The 23,195-nt window shown below is 39.8% G+C and overlaps 1 protein-coding gene across 2 annotated transcripts in view; it reads right to left on the bottom strand.

The window, feature by feature from the left end:
* The window catches only part of GPC6 (glypican 6), a 1,119,186-nt gene that overhangs the window by 811,926 nt on the left and 284,065 nt on the right, over positions 1-23,195 (bottom strand). For both annotated transcript variants that reach the window (XM_043581540.1, XM_043581530.1), the window contains exon 2: positions 19,639-19,797. In XM_043581540.1, the coding sequence (XP_043437475.1) occupies positions 19,639-19,797 (159 nt within the window). The remainder of the gene's footprint in view (positions 1-19,638; positions 19,798-23,195) is intronic.

Genomic DNA, 23,195 nt, shown 5'->3' with positions numbered 1-23,195 from the left:
CTTTCAGGGTTTTCCCTCCATGCTTTTCATTTCCAAAATTGCAGAGGGACCAACACCTGCCAGAGTGGAGCAGGTACATAATTGAAGTTTTAAATTGCAGAATGTTACCCTGAGTGTTACTCCTTCCCACTGACAACAGAAAGAAGGAGGGAGGATAATAGAAATGGAGACACAGATCGAGGGGAGATGATGGAATTGAAGTCCTGCACATGGTCTATGAGATTGGGAACATTTGGGAGAAAAAGGAAAAAAAAAATGAATATAAGGAAAGAGACATGCAAGAGAATGACAATAATTAAACATTTTGACAAAGTTGAAACAGGAAAATCATCTGACTAAAAGGCTACATTCTGATGCAAAGTTGGTCTTCTGTGCCTTTCTTGGTCTCAAATCAAGAAAGCCTTTAAGTTTACATTTGAAACAGTACAGGAAAAGTAGGGCAATTTAAAATATTCAAAACAACAGCACAGAGTTAAGAAATAGACTTAGGATATTAATAAGGGACGCGGGAAGTGAGCAATTCCCAAGACAAAGCTCCTGGTTAACACCTTACTTGGTTATGCAAAATCTTTAAACATTGAATTGGCCTTTTCCTGGAATTAATTCATATGACAAAACATACTTAAAAAAGAAACAGTACAACATCTAAATGTCAAAGTCATTCACTTCTAGGAAGGTAAAAAGTGTTCTTCAGAAGAGAAAAAAACCACGTTTCATTGAACTTAGAAGTGTTTTATCATTGACTTTGACATGAACATGGTTACTTTTAAATTGAGAGTAAGATGTAGGAAAACAAAAGATTCACAAGCTGCCTCTAACATCTTGTTAGGAACTAAATTAGAATATTAATGTTTTTCTTCAGCACAGCTCCATTTGCTTGCTCTTAAAAAAATAATTTTGAATGGGTAATCCATCTATATAATCAAACATGAAAAAGGTACTAAAGGATATACATTAAAAAGTCTTCCTCTTCCTCGGGGCACCTGGATGGCTCAGTTGGTTAGGCATCCAACTTCAGCTCAGGTCATGATCTCACGGCTCGTGAGTTTGAGCCCCGTGTCGGCCTCTGTGCTGACAGCTCAGAGCGTGGAGCCTGCTTTGGATTCTGTATCTCCCTCTCTCTCTGCCCCTCCCCTGCTCAAGTTCTGTCTCTCTCCCCTTCAAGCTCTGTATCTCTCTCCTTCAAAAATAAATCAACATTAAAAAAATTTTTTTTAAAGTCTTCCTCTGATCCCTGATTCCAGAGGCTAGTTTCATTCCCCAAATAAAACACTACTACAGTTACCATCACATATGACCAAATCATTCTCTCTCTGTCTCTGGTGGTGTGTGTGTCTGTCTCTCTGTCTCTGTCTTTCTGTCTCTGTCTCTCTGTCTCTATCTATTTGTCTATGTTACAATATATTTGCATTTAAAGCAACATCAGAGTTCATAGAAAGTTTACAGGACTGTTTACTAGGAATAAGGAAGAAAAAGAACTATCAGTGAAATCAAAGCTACTTTATGTTTTATAGAATCTTCAGAAGCTTGAACTATTTTATCTTTATTGCAGTAGTGACATCATGAACTGTACCATTTTCTTCATGAGATAAAGTATAAAATATATAACACAATTTCACGTTAAAACATGGAACATGTTACACAGTTGAATATAACTCTGATAACTTGGCAACTCTCTCCATGCTACTGGAGGTTGAATGTTTTCCTAAGAATAGACAAAGCACACCTTTTCTGCTGGCAGAATCTGTTTATTTTTGGTTCCCTATCTTCCATGTGTAGGTATAGGAGTCCTTTTTGACATTAGCAATGAAGGACTCCGGCTTTCCAGACTCTATTACCAGACTTGCTACTATTTGGGTTGGAATCTTGGGTATCACTTCTGGTTGGCAAGTGGCCCCCTTTCTTGTTTCTTGTGTCTGAGATCCTGTCACCGTAATGCTTGTCATATGCCAAGCTTCCCATGTGAGCTCTGACTCACTCTTCAACTGGGATCCTACCTCTGCACCCAGGTCAGGCTTTTCCCCGGGATCAGTTGTTCTGTTTATAGCACCTATAACTCGATCTATCTTGGTGTGAGTGGGTCAAGCTTATCATTGATTAGACCATACCCAACCTTGTCCAAGTGAGAAAGCCAAAGGGTAGGCTTATTCACAAAATAATCTTTATCACCGAAAATACGAATCCATCTACCAATTAGAATCCAAGGAATGGCAAAAGCCACAGAGTGACAGTAGAGTCACCAGAGCTTTCCATCTTTAACACAGATTTCAGTTCAGAAGCAGAGCTCAAAGACTTCATTTCAAGGTAAATGGATTTGCTTTCCATGTGGGAGAAAGGAGAGCTTGGTACAGGGTGTAGGTTGGTTTAAATCCTAGCTCTTTCTTTTACTAGCTATGTGAACTCAGCAAATTACTCATGTCTCCAAGCAAGAGCTTCCTCAACTATAAAACAGCAATAATAATAATAATAATAACGCCAACTTCATAGGATCACTGTCAAAGCTAAATGAGAGAACGCATACAAAGTGCTTACAAAAGTGCTTACCATAGTCCCAAATTCTACCTAGTAACCAGTAGGCATAATTCTCTGAATATGTAGGAATTTCTGAGTGAGGAAATTAAGTCCGTGCTCAGAAGTGAAGCAAGGAAACAAAGAGCCTTTTTGTTTATCAGGAACACCTCACAGAAGTGACATGGCTGGTGTGGTAAAAATGGGAAAAGCAAACTATGTGCCAGTCTAGCATGATAGTAGGTGCTTTATGCACATTATCTCACCTCTACACTCTATAAGGTAGCACGTAGAATTCTGAGCATTTGGCATGGAGAAACTCTAGTCTGTCGAGTTGCCAAAGGCTCTGGAGGTCAAAAGCAAGCAGATCCTAGGTTTGACTGTCCGACAGTCCGTGTGCAGCCGAATCACGAGGCTGCGAAGCCTGTGCCCTGCTCTGTAACCAACACATCCTCTCCCTCACCAGCCTGGTAAGGGCAATAAATGAGTCCTCTCCTTGTATTATTGTGCATCGCAGGGGAAAGGCTCTGTCACTAACCGTGGTTTAGGTAGGAAAATAAACTTGGATTCAGCAAATTAACTTTCAGCGTAGCTTTCAATGACTGGGGTCTCAGACTATTAAATTTGGAATTTCAGAAACACGCTCTAGCAAAGAACAACAGCTGCTGTTGGACCCCAATCCACAAAGCGACAGCAGCTGCAGCATCTGGGCCAGCAGCTACTGAAGCTCCATCAGTAAATAAGGCACAAGTCCCCATGCAATCTGACCCTTTGGAAGCTTCTCCCCAAGCCCGCGATGGGTGGCTCCAAGGTACCTCCACAGGGAAGGCAAAAAAAAAATTTTTTTTTTAATGTCTGCTCATTCAGGAGGATGTGACCCTTTGCTCTCTGTTGGCGGAATGGATGCTAACACTGCCAGCTGGAAGCAAATGGAGATTTTAATTGAAACACATACAAATATCTACAACTGGGGGGAAAGAGAGAGCAAACCAGAGAGTCTTTCTAAGTTACCTAATGAGCACCCAGCATGGCTCAGCTTTCTACAAATGATCCTCCGTTAGCTTGCGCTTGTTTTGCAAATACTCAAAATGAAACCCTTTCAGCTCTTTGTACATTTGTCACTGCCTCCCAGTACCAGCTCTATTAGCTAATGTGAAATATACAGTGTAATTCATGAACCTGTTTATTGTTTGATTCCCGGGGGGAAATGGACAAGAAAGCAACATTGGAACAGAAGAATGGCAGTTACGAAACAAAACAAAACAAAACAAAACAAAACAAAACAAAACAAAACAAAACAAAACATGTAACGAAGAGTTAGTTGATGCGACCTAATGTGCCATTATTGATAGAACTGTGGACTGGTCTCATTTAAAGATATTTCTCAGGGGCGCCTGGGTGGCGCAGTCGGTTAAGCGTCCGACTTCAGCCAGGTCACGATCTCGCGGTCCGTGAGTTCGAGCCCCGCGTCGGGCTCTGGGCTGATGGCTCAGAGCCTGGAGCCTGTTTCCGATTCTGTGTCTCCCTCTCTCTCTGCCCCTCCCCCATTCATGCTCTGTCTCTCTCTGTCTCAAAAATAAATAAATGTTGAAAAAAAAAATTTTAAGATATTTCTCAAAGACATACCTTTCCCTTTATTCGTAATACTTTTTTTAAAAATGTGCTTTATTTCCTCAGATCCTCTTATTCCAGTGGAAGAAATGAATCATAGTCTTTCAGTTGGTATCACCTCATTAAAAGAAAAAAAAAGGTCTTTTTCATTTAACTTGAAATGCTGGCTATCTGGCAATATGGTTTATTCCATGCACTGATGTCTGTTTAGAAGGCAAGTGATTTTTGTGTAGAAAAAAAATGTCATTAGTCATCACTCCTCCGGTTAATTAGCCTTTCGAAAGGTTACCAATGCTTTTTTTCTTCCATTATATTACTTAAAGAGGCGCTGTATGTAAGGTTAAGATACTTGACAACAACTATATATTTCTTGATTGCTGTTCAAATACACAAGAAAGAGGTTTTAAAATGAAGCTAATGGACAAAAGAGCAGAGAACAAAGCCACATTTATGGTTTTACATTAGCAAGAAGATAAACAGCTGACCTTTCGGCTTTGTTATCAAGGTAGCTTTTATTAATCTACCACAAAACCACCTTGCTCTGCTGGGTAGAGAGCAAAATTTTCACAAGGAAGGAAAATATATTGTTGATTGTTTGTTTTTAATGTATTCCTCAACTCTGCCTAAATCAGATGGATCTCAAAAGGTGTTTCTTTTTCAGATGAGGAATGGAACAGAGCAGACCTGGATTCATGCAACAAAGGCCCCTTTCCGAAGAACTTTTGTCAGAAGACTGCTGTACTCCCTGGCATCGTCTGTGTAGAGTATAGTCAAGGAACATTACTCATTAGAAAGTCATCCATTTAGGTGTGCAGGTGATGCCCGAATGAAGTTTATTCTAAGGAATCTTAATGTCTGGGCCTCTTTAAGAGCTCCGCACAAATGAACTTGGTTCATATTAACCACAGTTAGCGAACCTGAGGATAAAGACACACCATTAGTCATCCAGGGATGCATCTTTCATTCGCCGCTGGCAAGGAGCTAAGAGTACGCCATGCTACTGTGTATCAGTGACTCCATGTCCAAGAACTTGAACACTGGAGGTGTTAGCTGCCTTTAAGTTACACACATTTTAAAACGGGAGTTTAAGACTACTAAGAAGCAACTATGAAAAATCAATGCTGACTTAATAAACGCTGTATAAGCATACAATAAGTAAATATGGATATCTTAACATAATGCAGGCTTCTTAACAGAAGCTCTACAGACTGGGATTTTCAATGACACAAAGACTTGGAGTGCATGAAAATGTTTGTATTCACCCATCCCCAATGATCTATATACTAAGTCAGTTGTGTACTAAATTGTTACTGAGAAAATTCAATTCGTTACATGAAGTGGGCAGTTATCATCCGTTATGCATGCACCACTGTTATTGACTGAAATGTTTACAGAAGGGTCCTTGGTCCATAGATTTGCACGTGATTTTGCTGGGAGAATCTATATGCAAGATATTTGACAGAGAAATTGAACATTCTATGAAATAGAACATAATGTGAAATTTAGAAATTCCAAAAACAAATTTGATTTTGAAATTGGGACCAGACGTTATCATGAGAAAATTTCAGCAAGATGACTAACTTCTTAAGTGGAGGAATGGGTACATGGCAAGTCTTCATGAGAGGTATCAAATTAACATTCATTTGCATAGTCAGATGAACCAGCTAACAATTGGTGTGGTTATAAAAATAACACACATTCACTGTAGTGAGGAACATGACAAGTAGAATAATATAAGAAAACTCTATGCCTAAACACACTATTCCTCACAAATCGCCATGGAAATAACATTTAGCGGCCTTCTAGGCTGCTACCATACGTGAACCACATTCAGTCATAGATGCCTGGAAGTTTACTATTTAAAAATAGTATTATCCAGACACACACACTAAAGGAAGTAAGGAATCAATTGAATGCATTTTGTTCTCTCATCCACAAGCCCGTTGTCAGTCATCAATTAAACAGAACCAATCCCACAGAGTAATCTTGGTTGTTTTCAACAGGGATTTTAACTTTTGCCTATATAACTTCAAAATCAACAGTCAATTCAATTATTCAAATGAAAATACATAAGACCACCCATCGATTTTCAGAGAATAGACTAGTTTTCCACTTTGTTAACATACTCAAGGACTCAATATTGGTTCTACTCCTCTTTTATTCAGACACCCTTTGTTTCACAAAAGGAACTATCCCCACATCCCTCTTGATTTCCCACCTCCATGCCTCTCAGCCACATTTCCATGTCCTTCTGGATTAATGTCCAAATCTTTCCCAGCTTTGAAGACAGTTCCCATTCTGTATTTTCACAAAGTCATTTATGGTCCTCTCATCATGAAATAATTTCATTCCCTTCTAATATCTTATCTGTATTTTCGCTCATGGCACAGTTATTTATGCTCCTGTCTAAGTGACTTGGTAGGACTGTCAGCTCCTTAGGGACAAGAACACAAGCACGATGATGAGGATGAAAAGTAAGAGGGAGGCATCACACACTCACTCGTCAGTACTCACTTTTTGCTGTACACCCTGTTGGGCTCCTGCTGCACATTTTCAAAACTACAATTATTACACTCATTCTGAAAAGAGAAAACATGAAAGCCAAAGAGTTCAAGAAGCCTCCTGGGTCACTTTATCAATAAACCGAAAATCCCATATTTGAAAACAATCTGCTGACTCCAAGACCTGAGATGTTTACCTGGCTATTTTTTGTTTGTTTGTTTTAATGTTTATTTTTGACAGAGAGAGAGAGAGAGACAGAGACAGAGACAGTGACAGAGAACAAGCTGGGCAGGGCAGAGAGAGAGGGAGACATATAATCTGAAGCAGGCTCCGGGCTCTGAGCTGTCAGCACAGAGCTCGATGCAGGGCTCGAACTCACAAACTGAGAGATCATGACCTGAGCTGAAGGCGAAGCCTAACTGACTGAGCCACCCAGGCACCCCTGTTTGTTTGTTTTTCATAGAACATGGCATAACATCATGAACAAAGTAGACTTTTCCCCAACTATGGGGAATGAATGAGCAAATAAAGAAAATGTACAGACTGCAATAGACACCTAGAAGCTACATAGGAAAAAAAAAAAAAGAGAGAGAGAGAGATTTCTTCTGATTTAGAAGCAGCCAAGAGAATGATCATCTCGAACATTAACGAAAAAGAAGTGACTATACTTTTTGGGAACGCATTTAGCAATTTAAAGATATACAATGCTAATGTTAATTAAAACTGGCTCCCCAGCTTCTCCAATTGCAGAATCCAATCCAGAGTTTTATGTACTAGAGACCAGCTAAAACTTGAAACTGTCAGCAGGCTGTGTCTGACCGCTAGTCTGCTGTTTGTAGGGGGACTTGGAATGCTCTAGGCCTGACAATAGTCTTAGAAGCCACTTTCCTTCCTAAAATATTTCGGGCACTATGGGGAGAGAGAGAGGGCAAGTCTGGTTCACCTGATGATCCCTGGGCCATGTCGGTAAAACTGTGAACCAGGGGTCAAGAAGGGCATTAAAAGTGTTCATATCATTTTTCCTTAAATCTCTATTTTCCATAAACCTCTTCATGGGAGGATTCATTTTAAGTACTTCCTTGACCTATTCTTTAATATAAATCATGACTTATTGGATCATATAAATCTTTAGCACTATGTTGTCATAATTTGAACATAATCCGCATAATTCTATGTGCACTCTAAATCAAGACCATCGACTCGATTACAGTAAAAGTGGTCAAAAGTGGTATTGAGAAAATAGTATAAAGTGTGAGGAGAATACCAACAACAGAAAACAGAAAAATCTTCTCCTCCTTGCAGGGATTGAGTTCTACCTTTCATTTCATATTTATAAACAACTTTACACAGAAACTAAAAGTTCAAATTGATTTATTTTTCAGAAGTTATTTGAATAAAGTTTCATGAGAAACCATACAGTGGTTATTACATTTTTACCTCAGTGTCATGAGGTTTTTTTTTCCCCTCTAGTTGGCATAAATTTAAAGAAACTTTCAATCCTTTAAAGTTAAGCTATTCAAGGTTTCTACAAAAAGCATATGTTAATTATGATCAGAAAATGCTCTTCAGAAAAAGTTACTTGGCTTCAAAAATATCATCCGAGTAAAAAATAAATAAATAAATAAATAGATAAATAAATAAACAAACAATAACAAAAGACACGAAGAAATCAAAATGCATTTTCTACAGTGTGAAAAATAAGTATCTGTTAGAGTCTATGAACTAGAAAATAACAGATAAAAAGAAAATTTTGTAGTTCACAAATATGTTAAAAGTTCAAACAAAGTATAATTTTGATCTGCAAAAGAGCAAATGAGCTCTGGATCGAGTGTAACTCGTTGTCAAAATCAGAGGGAAAAAAGAGTCTTGCTTAATGTATAAAACACACTGTGTGATGAACAGTAGGTACTTAAATCCCACCTAACACAGTAGGGACCTTTTATTGGCAGACCTAAACTGACCCCGATATTTATTTTCTTAATGTTTATTTATTTATTATTTTGAGGGGGTGGGGTGGGCAGACAGCAACAGAGAGAGAGAGAAAGAGAGAGAGAAATCCCAAGCAGGCTCTATGCTGTCAGCACAGAGTCCAATGCAGGTTTGATCTCACAAACTGAGATCACAACCTGAGCGGAAATCAAGAGTAGGATACGTAATGGACTAAGCCATCCAGGTGCCCTGACCCCAATGTTTAATAGGATAGAGCAAAGATTGAAAAACCTCTGTCATTTTTCTGTGCCTTACTCTATGTCCTGGCAATTGATCTCTCAATTCAATTAAACCAGGATATTTAGACTAATGTGGGGTGCTTAAGGTAAATAATTCTGAGTCCCATGCAGACCAAAGAATCCAAATTTCCAGTGTGCAAGCCCAGCAACCTATACATTAACTCTTGTTATGCACTTGTGTGCATCTTAACCTCTCCATATTCATGCACACACACACACACACACGCGTGTGTGTGTGTGTGTGTGTGTGTGTGTGTGACAGAGAAGTACACACTCGTCCTGCTTTTTGAGGTAAGGGCTTTTACTTGCACCCTGAGATAAAGACCATCATAGTTCTGGGAGTCTAAATTAGTTCCATTAGGTCCATTGGAATAAATGCTGTTGAAATCAAATATGACTCCCAGGTTTATGGACCCTAAGAGTTAACAGATAACTAAAAATCAAAGCTTGTCATTTTCTTCTGTGATATTTATTATCGAAACCTAAGTAATTCATGTGACCAGTTCGTGCCCTTGGGTCTGTGCAGGCCAGTGCCATAGCCAGACAAAACCACAGCATTATTAAATATGCTCTGTAGTAAGTCCAGCATAGGAAGGTAAGACAGAAATAGGAGACCTATGGGGCGCCTGGGTGGCGCAGTCGGTTAAGCGTCCGACTTCAGCCAGGTCATGATCTTGCGGTCCCTGAGTTCGAGCCCCGCGTCAGGCTCTGGGCTGACAGCTCAGAGCCTGGAGCCTGTTTCCGATTCTGTGTCTCCCTCTCTCTCTGCCCCTCCCCCGTTCATGCTCTGTCTCTCTCTGTCCCAAAAATAAATAAACATTGAAAAAAAAATTAAAAAAAAAAAAAGAAATAGGAGACCTAGTGCTTATACTTAGAGAGCTTAGACTTCCACAGGGAATAGACAATTGATCTCACTTTTTAAAAGAACAGGAAACAAGTGAAAATGAGCAGGTGTCCATAACATCAGCACTGAGAAGGAGACAGAAGGGCTGAGGGAACCCAACCTGTAAAGACCACAGCATTATTCTTCCTAAATGGAGAAAATATGCAAAGAAATGTTCAAAAACAAAATACGTGGGAACTACAATTTCCTCAAACATGGAAAGGCCTTGGAGGCCCAATTCCCTGATACCTGACTTCAAAGTTTGCTTTTCATTTTCAAGTTATTTGGATTCAATTAAACCATGAGGTAAGGTGGCAACAGCATGAAGATCATGTGCTTCTATATACAGTCATCCTCAAAATAATATTTGTCCATTTAATGAATATTACAAGCCTTTTGAAAGAATAATAAGTGGAAAATTCTGAAGCCGTGTTGAGTGATTTCCAAAAATTTCTCAGGGTGCTGTGAACCATTCAGGCTTAGCTGGTTCCTGACTCTACCTCCATATTTGGTTTAATATTCTCTTCCTACCTAATGGAATACTTGGAACCCTATGGAATTAATTGCTTAGGCAAGCTGTCTTTTCCTTTTAATTTGCTAGAATGCCAAGTTCATGTAGGTGTCATTCAACTAAAAATTACTGCGTAACTACTGAGCAACATTGAAATGTTATTTATAATGCACTTATAATATACATTTTACATTTTCTTCTGAATCTTGCCAAATTTTGTATATGAACAGTCTGCTTGCCATGGTGTCCATGTATCTTTTTTTTTTTTTAATTTTTTTTACATTTATTTATTTTTGAGAGGCAGAGAGAGACAGTGCGAGCAGGGGAGGGGCAGAGAGAAAGGGAGACACAGAGTCAGAAGCAGGCTGCAGGCTCCAAGCTATCAGCACAGAGCCTGACGCAGGCCTCAAACCCATGAACTGTGAGATCATGATCTGAGCCAAAGTCGGACACTCAACCAACTGAGCCACCCAGGCGCCCCCCCATATATCTTCTAAACTAGAGTTCAACATTTTGAATCATACTTAATAGAGGGATTTTTTTTTAACACGCCTATTCATGGGGATAAACTGGAGAGGCCATTTCTAGAAAAACAATGATAAAATGCTGGATGGAAGCAGAAACTAAGTAGCCTCAATCTGAGTTAAAGTCTGTGTAAATTCCGTTCATCTTTGCAAATTTGAAAATGGCACTCTGTTTAATTTACTGTTGTTAAATACACAAGACATGAGAGTGACAATTATCTGCTGACATTGTTAGGTATCTACAATGAATTCACGGTCTGAAAATCTCCCATGTTGTATATGCTCAAATCCGTTATCTCTTGTTTTGTTATTTTTTTATGTTTATTTTTGAGAGAAAGAGAGAGAGCACACATGCACAGGAGCATGAGAGGGGGAGGAGCTGGGGGGGGGGCGGCGGAACAGAGGATCCAAAGCGGGCTCTGCGCTGACAGCAGAGGGCCAGATGCAGGGCTCAAATTCAGGAACCGTGAATCACGACCTGAGCTAAAGTCGAACACTTAACCCACTGTGCCATCCAGGTGCCCCAAGTCAGTTATTTCTTGTTAAAAAACTTTTTTGTTATTATAGATATTTAGAAACCATACAAAAATGAGAATATTAAGAAACAAACAAACAAACAAACATGGACTCATCAACTCATTCAATCATTATCACTTTCCTGTCCATCTCGTTCCTTCAATGTGCCCACCTCAGGGACTCCTGTCAGGACAAGGTTTGTCATTTCAGATTCTCACCTGAACCTTTCCTTCTAAATCTTAGAACCCTCAAAGCATATAAATGCTTCTTATGCCTTTACCATGTTATTCATTTGAAAAAGGAAAACCATGTTGTCTCAGCGGAGGAGGAAAGCATAGTTTCATTCCGATTCCCTACCATGAGGGAAGGTCAAGAATCTTGGTGCAAAATCCCACTTAGAGGCGGTGACTTACCCTGTTTCCCAGTGCTCATCACGCCTAACCAGAGATCATGAATTTTCCACCATCATTACATACACTATGCAGTCAAACTAGTCTACGTTGAGCTGAGTTCTCAGGTTTAAAGACAAAAATGTTTCCACTGAGCTCTAATTTACACCACCGTTAAATATTTTTCTTGATTTTCATTAAAATAAGAAAATCAGTTTTCTCTATTCAGTGGCAGATCAATTTAACTGAAATAAAATTTCTCCTGTAATTTACCCACACTTACTCAAAGGATTAGTGAGTCCCTGTCAGAGAGCAGATACTTGTCTGCTCATTAACATTCACGACCAAGAACCCTTCTGGTAGGGCTGGTTTCAGCATCTGATAGAGCAATACTTAAAAGAAATTGGCTTGTCTGTGAAACAGCTGCTCAGCAAAGCCACCATGCAAGGGAACTAGTGATAATAAGATGATAATATTACAACTACACTGGGAGTATAATGTGTTTTACTTTGAGGTGTGTGGTAGGGGTCTAAGAATTAGAAGAAGACTCGTAGTCCATCACAGAGGACATGACGCTGTAAATCAGCAGTGTGCTTCCTTAGTTTGGAATGATCTGTCCAAAGAGCAGGATAAAAAAAAAAAAAAAAAAAAAAAAAGGAAGGGGAAGGGGAAGGGAAAGGGGAAGGGAAAGGGAAAGGGAAAGGGAAAGGGAAAGGGAAAGGGAAAGGGAAAGGGAAAGGGAAAGGGAGGAAGGAAAGACAAATTTCACTTGTACAGAGATCTGGGTTCTTCACGCACTTGCATTTAAAAGACCCCTACCATGGACCATCTATTCCAACATTGTGCAAACACAAGGCATTTGTGATTTGTAAATCTGCACTAGTTCTGCCAAAGTTGAAATCCCCTGTTAGCTGATTCTTATTTTTGGAAAGTCTGCCCTTTTGTAAAACTAGCAGATCACTGATCACTCTCCAGTGATAGTAGGACTGTTTCTACTTTCTAAAACCCAATCCAGGACAATGTGATTTCCAAAGATGTGTCCTTCAGATGAAATACATGCCATTGAGGTGGTGGCCTAGCAAAATTAAAGGTGTTCAGCTAATTATTTTGTAAGATAATTAATACGATAACCCTCATGAATTACAGCTAGCTTCTATTCTGTATTACGAACAGAGTACTAGTAGCGTAAGAAACAGGAATATCACATCTATTTATTCTTGAATCACTTTGGGGAAGTGGTGCATGTGTGCCTGTGTGGTTATGCTAGCATTTGTTCCTGTGCTAGGAGACTGAAGGCAGTGGTAAAACAGGTATGTCCCTGTGCTTCATGTAGAAAATAGTTATCCCTCTTGAATTCCTAGAGAATCCACCAAAACAACAACAAACAAACCACCCTGTGCAGAACATAAAATGTTGTTTCGAGAATAACAAAAGGAGTCAGTTGAGGACTATGGTAGTTAGGATATAGAAATATTCACTCCTCCCCAACCTTCACTTTTAAGTCATACAATCCCTTCTCCACCGATGTTAGGAATGACTGGGAGATTCGATTTGGCCAACAGAAACTGGGAAGAGAGTGTGCCAATCCTAGTTTGGGCATTAAGGGGCACCATGCCTCCACTTATGAATCTTAGTGTCTAAGCTTCATGATGAGAAAAAAATGATCAAGATAGACTCCTGCCTCCAAAAGAACAGTAATATCTAGAACAGATCAGACCAAACAGTAGTTTAGAGCCAAAGTGAGCAGGGCATAGACCAGAATAGCCAAACTCTAGACAATCCAAAGATGCATTCAGGAAAAAATAAATGCTTCTTGTTTATGCCCTGAAATTTTGTTGTTGTTTGTTATGAAACAATAGAAGACATAAACGACTCTAACGATTCTACAGAATATCTACATGATAGATGCAAGCTAAATGTCAACAGATAAACAATGTTGCAAAACATCAATAGTAAATATGTTTACAACATGTCCCAAGGACTTTGTAGACATGCATACAAAATTTCTGGTGCCTTTGTCTCTTCCTGCCCCTTCTTTATCACACTCTTAAATTATTCCTTAAGAGTCCTGTCTGTCCTTTCTTCCAAAAGGCTTCTCTGATGCCTCTAAGTAGAACACTTCGTTCCCTCCATTCTGCCTCCAATGGACTCCCACCATATGATACAGCCAATCCTGCCTTCTTTACTATTGGTTTGATACTTGTGTCTCCCCATGAGGTAAGATAAACTTCATGGCAGATTGTGACCATATTTTTGTCATTATTAGTCAACTTTTTTATCTACTACCCACTTGGTTAAGTGTCTTCTACATATAAGGTTCTGAATAAATGTTTCCAAACTGAAATCACACACACACACACACACACACACACACACACACACACACACACCACTCATATGACAGGAAATATAGACGATTCTACCACATATGGAAAACTACTTAGCGGTTTTTCCTATTCAAGTAAGTGTTTTCTCTGGGAAAATTCAACCATATTTTATAGATATCATTGCATTATTGTCATCTCTACAGTATATAGATGAGAAATGATATTTTAAAAGAAAACACAAGCAGATTCGCAGTATAAAAATATTATGTCGCTGTGTATAAATTATTTCCACATTCAGTGAAATCAGTGCTGACTGTGTTAGTATAGAATAAGTTCTTCAGAAAGATGGAAACTACTGCTCAACTTTTTTTATTTTTATTTTTATTTTTTGCTCTTAAAAATTTACTTGCTGCAAAAATCTCTGGACAAATGTGTGTCATTAAAATGCATAAATAAAAACCAGGAAGGAAAGTAAAATAATAAGACCAAGAAGGACAAACTGAACAACAACAACAACAAAAACTCTCATATTGAGTTTCAAATGTGAATAAAATTCGGCACAAATAAATCTGAAGAAAAAATAAGCAAAATAAAATATCCCTTCAACGAAATTTTCCTGTCTCTCAAGAATCCAGATTCCATGCACGTTCCTGGAGAATAGGGTGCTGGTGTTCACATTAAGACAGAAGCTACCAGGGCTTTGTGAGATAAGGAGAATAAATAATACAGCTTAGCTGATTCAATAACATTTTTGCACAAAACACCCGTTCCCCTTTAATTGACAGACAACTTCTAATTGAATACTATTCCTGCCTTTTCCAAAAATGTGGCTAGATTCTTTACCCAACAATATCACCGTTGCCTTGTTAAAGGAATATCAATGATTTTTAGCCAGTGTCCGCTTGAAACAAATAAAGCCTTAGTTATAATTTCAAGCAAATGTCAAGTTCCTATTCCATTGCTATTTATAAGTCTGATGTAAGTCAAGAGCATTAGGCTACAGACTTGGTTTCATTCTTCTCAGTGGAAACTTGGCAAGTGACTTACCCTCTCTAGGCCCCAGGTTCCTTGGGGGCAAGACTATATTTAGGTGGGTAATTTTCTTTTTTAAGGATTAAAAAAAATTCATTCCACTTCCCTCTCAAGACATCATCACCTCTTCCCCACAATAACTGGGACAGGACAGACACAAGAGACAGAGGAGAGGATACTGCTGTTCATGAAATCTTAGCATATTTGGAGACTGGAAAGCACTAGAGGGTCTAAGGGGTACCAGTGACGATAAGCAGGGCTTCAGGAATGCTCAGTCTGGGGCTCAATGCTGAGTCCCCCACTGAAGAGCTCTGAGGAACCTGGGGTCTAGAGAGGGTAAGTCATTTGCCAAGTTTCCACCGAGGAGAATGAAACCAAGTCTGTAGCCTAATACTCTTGACTTACATCAGAGCTCTGCACTGTGGCTCACTTCGGTCGATAGGTTAACATCTATACAGAGTGAGGAACGGGGCCAGGAGTTGTCTCTTATTACTATACTATACCAACATGAGCATGTGGTTGTTGTCTATTTTCCTAGAATCCTAAAAATTAGCCACTTAGAAGCATGACAATCACGGCGATTTAGACACAAATGCCAATTTGACAGGTGAAATGGTCACTAAACACAAAAATCCTGGGAAAATGAGCAGGTGCACAAGGATGTCCCTCCCTGTTTTGAATGTTTTTATATGATTTGTTTACTTGTTTTGCAAACTTCTGGCTGCCGGGTGTTTGGCAGAGGTGAGACAGGTAGGAAGCAAGGGAGTAATGCTGTGATCACTCTGCCAGGTATACCTGATGGCCTTCGTAATTGTAACCCCTGGGGTGTGACAGAAAGGTCTGGTCTTGGCTACAGAGCAAATTGAGTGCAACACTGAATCGTTCTGAGGAAATCTTTGCAGGCTAAGCCCCAGTCCGCAGGGTGATGGGCTTCTAGGGGTACACGATGCGAGCCAGAGGTGGAGATTTGGCCAGAGAAAGAAGGAAAAAAAAAAAACAAAAAAACAACAGCCAACTAACCCAAACCTTGTGAACCACTTGCAAAAGTACCAGTGCCAAGAATATAAACTTTTATTTTATATACCTTCATAACATTTCAATTCTATGTTTAAAAAGAAAAAGAGAGCGTCTCAGTTATAAGAAAGTCCGCTGCCAAAAAAGGAAAATGTCTGCAATTGATATTATATACTCTTTCAATTCATTGCCTCTCAGCTACAAAGTTTTGGACTAATGGGAGTATGAAGCAAAGCTTGATCATTTAGGAAAGGTGGGGAAGAATTCATATTAATTCAGGGTTAGTTTCTGACCACTCAATGAATAGTTACAATCCTATACCGTGTTTCTTTTAAATATTACCAAAGACATTAATAAAAAGTAGGAAGGAACATGGCAAGAAACAGAATGCTATGTTACATTCAATGTTTGGGAATTTCAAATTTTAGGAGTCACCTCTGCCACAAAAAATGAAAAGTGAAATAGAATCAAAACATTTCTAAGAAAGTACAATGAGGAAAACAACAACTATAGATTAATGGTTAATAGTGGCTAAATTTATCCTCTCTGAATATGGTTTGGACTGAATCACATGTATCAGGTGCAACTTAAATTGCCGCTCTACCTAAATGAAAATAAGAATGATAGGAAAGGGAGTGCTCACCTTCTCATGGAATAGTCATTCATCCAAAGGAGAACAGGTAGCCAACAAAAACATGCAAAATCCTGATGACAAATCAAGATCTCTGAGAATGTGGGACCACAGCAGAAACGCAAAACGGATGCTTTGGATCCAGAGACCCCAGTGAGTATGCAAACTGACTCACAGAATAATAGGAAACCACTAAAAATAAACTCCAAGTCTTTCACGGCACCACGGACTTTATCTGGGAAAATAAGGCTCAGAGGGTACCATTCCACAACTGATCCTAGATACTTCGGTGCTCACACTCACTGATACTCATCAGTGAGGAAGTGTTCTTTTTTTAAAAAGGTAAGGGAGAAAATGGAAAGCTGGCTGTGTGAATGTACCCCTTTCCCCAACAGGTGACTTCGCAGGACCACCTTCACGGGATGAGAAGATAAGTCCTACAACTGTGTGGCTGACCTTCATGTAACCGCCTAAAGAAGTAGCCGAAGTTAGAATGGTGACTTCCAAATTTACATAGTTTCATAATTTTTTTTTAAGACAGGCTCTTCAAAAGCTGAGTTCATCAGGGTCACGTTTTGATTTTATTTTTTTTATTTAAAAAAAAATTTTTTTTTCAACGTTTATTTATTTTTGGGACAGAGAGAGACAGAGCATGAACGGGGGAGGGGCAGAGAGAGAGGGAGACACAGAATCGGAAACAGGCTCCAGGCTCCTAGCCATCAGCCCAGAGCCTGACGCAGGGCTCAAACTCACGGACCGCGAGATCGTGACCTGGCTGAAGTCGGACGCTTAACAGACTGCGCCACCCAGGCGCCCCACGTTTTGATTTTTAAAAATAAGTCTGGCCGATAGCTTCCTTGAAAAAAATCTCAACTTCTCTCCCAATCCCAACCTGAGATGCACTGTTAAAAAAGAATTCGTCAACCTCCATGTCAGATCTAATCTTAGCAAAAATCAAGATCCTGTCAAACCGACTGACATAGTGCCCCCAAGTACATTAAAACAATTTAAAACACATCTGGAGAGACAGAGAGAGAGAGAGAGAGAGAGAGAGAGAGAGAGAGAGAGAGATGGAGGCTTCTTTAGTAAAACAAAAGTAAAAGTCATTAGTATGGAGAAAAAATGTCATTGTTAAAAGTCATTGCTATGAGAATACAAGTATCAGGCTCATTCCTTTTAAATAGCATTTAAAAAAATAAATCAGGGGCCCCTGGGTGGCTCAGTCAGTTGAGCATCTGACTCTTGATTTCAGCTCAGGTCACGATCTAGGGGTTCATGGGTTCCAGCCCCGTGTCGGGTTCTGCTTGGGATTTTCTCTCTCTCCCTCTCTCTGACCCCCACCCCACTCAGGCGCTCTCTCTCAAAATAAATAAACATTCAAAAAATATTTAAGAAAATGAATCAGCTCCCCATAAAACTATCAGACACAAAGTATTTTCATTAAAAGGAATATACGCTGTGTATCACGAAGGCTGTCCCAGAATTCCTTTTCCGGAATTTTGGAGTCCAGCTTCGAAAAGGCACTAGAATTGTTTTCCAAAGACAGGTAAAAGTCAACAACACCAGATCACTCTCCGTGCTTTCTGTAACAAACGATAAGGCGTCTCAATTTGCCTCAATGTGAAGTGATACATTACAGTTCCTCCAGCACAGAGCCCCTTCAGGGGCTCCTGAATGTCACCGAATTTGTAATCTGTCAATCAAGGGCAACAACTAAGTACTCCCCGGCCAACACGCACAGCGTCACTTCTAAATAAGGAATTGTTTTCATATACCTCCACATATAAAGCTGAACACAGAGGGAGGGGCAGAAAAGACCATGCAAATGTTCAAACACTTGGCAGATAAGAGGAAGTCCCATTGACTTACATGGAAAATGTCACATCAGCTTAAGTACTGAAACCACCGCCAGGTTGGACCTGCCTTTTAAGACTAGGAGGGCTGATTTGAAAGGAATTGGTGTTGCTGTAATAGGTTAAAGCCGCAATGAAGCAGAACATTTTACCTACTACAGAGAAAAGAGAAAGGAAAATCAAAACTTCGGCGAGCCTTTTCTAAACTAGCTCTGCGGTGCATGGACTGGAGAGGATAAGGGAAATGATGGCAGTCCCACTGCCCAAGGACAACTTAATAAGACCCAAAGGCACCAGGAAGGGTTGCCACAATTTGCGAGTCTGGTTTACAATGAGCCACGGCACGTGCATTCATTTCTTAGAGCGTTAAACATCATGCAACCACCTAAGAATTTTAACTTTATCATGATCATTATTAATTCAGTTTACGAAAATCAGATTGATTTTGAATATTTTTCTCAAGTGCTGATGAGAACATTCAATGTCGCCATCCTCATAATAATCACTTTCACTCTCTGTGCTTTCTCATACCAACTGTTTATTTAACAAATAGAATATAGAAATGAAGTTGATTGCTTATAATCAGGAAATCAATACAGGATTTAAACATTGGGCAGAATGCACTGTCACTGCAGGGCAAAATGTGGCTGCATTATTGGAGGGCCAAACTCCAAAATAAAGGAGTCTGTGTCATTAGCACCTAAAACAAGCCTGTCTTCTCGAAAGTGTTGCTATATTTCAAATAATTTTAAATGACACTTAATTACTTTAAAGAAAATCCCCAGACGAAAAATTAAGACAAGCTATGATGTGACAAAACCTGAATTAGAATCACTCTAATCATGAAAAATTAAGCTCAATCTTTCAGAATAAATCTCACAGGCAAAACCACAAACTCAAAACAGCTCTTCGTTAACGCAGGCTTTGTAACATATTACTCTAAGAATTGTCAAGAAAGCTCATGCTTTTTCTAAAAATAGACAAAGTTATAAATGTTTAAGAGGGAGAGGAAAGCACCAGCTTTCAAAAAAAAAATGTTTTTCACATAAAACCAAGATCCTCAGGAAAGCACACCTCGAACAAAGTGAATCAGAAGCTGGTCCACCTACCGTCAAATTTCTTGTGCCTGGACACGAAAGTGGTGCGCACAAAATGGCTCGTCTCTTCCACAAGGTTCTCGAACTCAAGTTTGCTCTGCTGGCTTAACTTGTCTTCCATTTCCGTGGTGCAGCATGTATATTCTTGAGGGCAGATTCTTAAGTGTTCCCCTGCCATGAGAGGGCAAATGTCAGTATGGAATGATAAGGACTTTGCGGACATTGCTTCTCTGACCTTTCCCTTCCACCCTGGGATGCTGTTCCACCCCTGTCCGGCCTTCCCCGTGAACTTATCTGGGCCTCGGTGGACTTAACATCCTAAACATTCAGGACTTCAGTTGAACCTGATGTTGGGGTCTGAATGTTTGTGTGCCCCCAAACTCCTATGTCAAAATGCTAATGCCGAGGTGAGAGTACTAGGAGCTGGGGCCTTTGGGGGGTGATTATGGCGTGAATGGGATTAGTGATCTTAGAAAAGAGACCCCAGAGAGCTAGGGGTCCCCTGTGCCACAGAAGGACGCAGCGAAGGATGGTGTCTGTGAACTAGATGGCAGACATTCGCCTCGTGGCTACCAGGGCTATGATCATAGATTTCCCAGCCCCCGGAAGTGTGAGAAGTCAATGTCTTTTGTTTGTAAACCACCCAGCTTATGATATTTGTGACAGAAGCCCAAACAGACTAAGACATGTGATATTTAGTTCCTGGCCATGCCACGTAAATGAGAGTATATTAAAGACCTCAGAAGACCATGACGATGTGTCTGCTTTAATTTGAAACACGCCAAGTAACACCGGATGACAAGAGACACCATACGGTTGGAAGCGTGTCCTTGGAAACCTTAAGCCACGCAAAAGACACTCAGCCTCATTAGCAGTCTGTGTGGCAGCAAAGGCAAGAAAAAATGGGTATCATTCCTGGTGTTCTGGCTCTGCCTGTCCGTCTATCAAAACGCATCACCTTTTCTCTCGGTGAAAGCGAGTATGTTTTTCATGGCATGTCTCATGTGCCACACATTCCCCACGTTGACATGTCTTGTCAGAGAGAAAATGTTCTCCTGGAAGGAGGAAGGTGCTGATGGGCTTAACTAATGCTTATGCTCTACGGATATATAAAGTAAGAGGTAATGAAAGTCAGGTATTTAATTCAACATATTTATCTCTGGATATACCAGGCCACTGCTTTTGGCGATACTGCTTTCTTCAGGACTATTTGCAAGGAGGAGACGAAGCTTTGCTTCATGAAATGAAAATGGTCTGTTAATGCAGAAAATGTGCATTTCCAATTGATGTAGCTCTGTTAGTGTCAAAATGTTTAGCAGAGCCTGTGCAGGGAAGAAGAAAAACCACCCAACATCTTCATAAACCAAACCAACCAATTGCCCCTGTGATTGAAGTCACTGTAGGGCACTGAAAACCAAGTGTACAAAGTACTTGATGGGGTGATTAAAATCCATTTATAATGTTTCACGGTACTTCTACAAAATTACATCCTGTGACCCTGTGTGAAGTGTAGAGTGTTTCCTGTTTATGTTGTTTGATGCTTTAGCTCCTACTTAAAACAATGCCTGAATAAAAAATGCCAACATATGTGTACAAAAGTCAGATCTTATATAACTCCTGGGAGGAAGGGAGACCATAAAATAGCATATGTATATCTTTTTTTAAATTTTTTTAATGTTTATTTATTTTTGAGAAAGAGACAGAGCATGAGCAGGGGAGGGGCAGAGAGAGAGTAAGACACAGAATCCGAAGCAGCTCCAGGCTCCAAGCTGTCAGCACAGAGCCCGATGCGGGGCTCGAACTCACAAACCGCGAGATCATGACCTGAGCCGAAGTCGGACGTTCAACCAACTGAGCCACCCAGGCCCCCCAGCATATGTATACTTTTAAATAAGGAAATGAAAATGCATTGTACTTGAGAATGATAAGTATCAAATTCGAGGTAACAGTTCACTTCCAGGAAAAATTAGGATTTGAGAGAGGAGCTTAAATACTTTAATTACTTCTGAAGTTGTTTAATGGACGTCAGATGTGTATCATACTAGTATCTTTGCTTTTTTCTGTACATTTAAAGTATTTTGAAATAAAAACTTGGAAATGTGTCACTAAAAAGTAGTAGCCACTACAACTGTGCTAGAGAGGAGAGCGGGGGATAGATAGATATTCAGAAAGAAAAACAGGCTGCCCTTGACATTCAGAAGCCGGCATGGCAACTCACAGCTAGGTCATGATAGTCTATTACACTTAAACAATCTCACAGTATACCAACCCCAGACAAAATTACTCCGAGACCACGATACATGAGATAAACCAAAGTCATTTCAAAATTTTGGTTAAGCACAGACAAAAACAAGGCCTTATGCCATCCAAAAAGTACTGAACACTTCCTCTCTGAGGCAAAATGAGTGTACTTCTTTACCGTTTACAAACTGAACCTCACAATACTCTCCTTCCTTATTGATGAGATTTATTGAGATACCTTTTTGTAGATTTACCTCTGCTTTCTGACAGCATCTGACCAATCTAGGGGGAAGCCCTGCTTTTCTGAACCAACCCCCAAACCCGCCCACCAAAATCCCAGTCCTAGAATAGATTCTTTCCAAGTCCCTGTCACTGAGAAAGCCCATGGTTCTCCACCGTGTATTTATTTCTGCTTGTTGCAGTCGCTGACCCTTATTCAACCACAGGTATGTTCCTAACAGGTACTCATTGGAAGGTACTGACAATACCAAACTGGGTAAGGATGGAACAATATGAATTTTGTGACTTTTCTCCAAGTCATTCTGATACTCACATCCCAGTAAGAAGCAGAGTTCCAGAGGTTAAGACACTGATAAGGATGAAAAATAGCTTTATCAAAAGCAAATGGCCTGTATTTCTAATTTACTTTTTATAAAATATGAAAACTAACTTATAAGGATAAAACTCTGTATCCAGATTGAATGGGCTTTTAGCGTTAACAACTCTGCATAACGCTCCTTTCTCTGACCTGCTATAAACCATTTTCAAAAATCTACCTAGTCCGTCCCCCACGCCTTCCTATCGTGAGTAAATGGAATGTCCATTTCTCAAGATTTAGTACATCAGGGCTACATTCTACTTCTGAATCATTACAAATGAGTTTTCAGCAAAATGCATTGGACTTTTGGTGACAAGCTGACCAAAAGAGAATAAACATTGCATGACCTGAGGTAAATAGTTATACTTGGGATATTGGTGGAAGAAACTCCATGGTTTTATGAAATTAAATTGGATTGGAAACACGGTAATTTCTAATCACGTCAAGAAAATCAGTATTTTGTATGTCAAGTGATAAATAAAAACAGAAAGAAAACTTACTTCTTCATAGGATGACTTTACACCAAGCTTAGCGTGTGTGTGTGTGTGTGTGTGTGTGCGCGCGCACAGGTCATGGAGGCATGTATAACTGGCTGCCATTCTAATTCAATGCAGTATTAGATATTTTATAGAACTGGAAGTGTCCCCAAGAAGTCAACGCCTTTATGCAGGCCCTGGCAGAGATGAAGAGACAGACAGACAAGCATGTAGACAGTGAAGAGATGGACAGA

Source organism: Prionailurus bengalensis, chromosome A1, assembly GCF_016509475.1.
Source record: "Prionailurus bengalensis isolate Pbe53 chromosome A1, Fcat_Pben_1.1_paternal_pri, whole genome shotgun sequence".
Lineage (NCBI taxonomy): Eukaryota > Metazoa > Chordata > Mammalia > Carnivora > Felidae > Prionailurus > Prionailurus bengalensis.
Note: the sequence above shows the minus strand (reverse complement) of the source record. Positions and strands in the feature narration are given on the sequence as shown.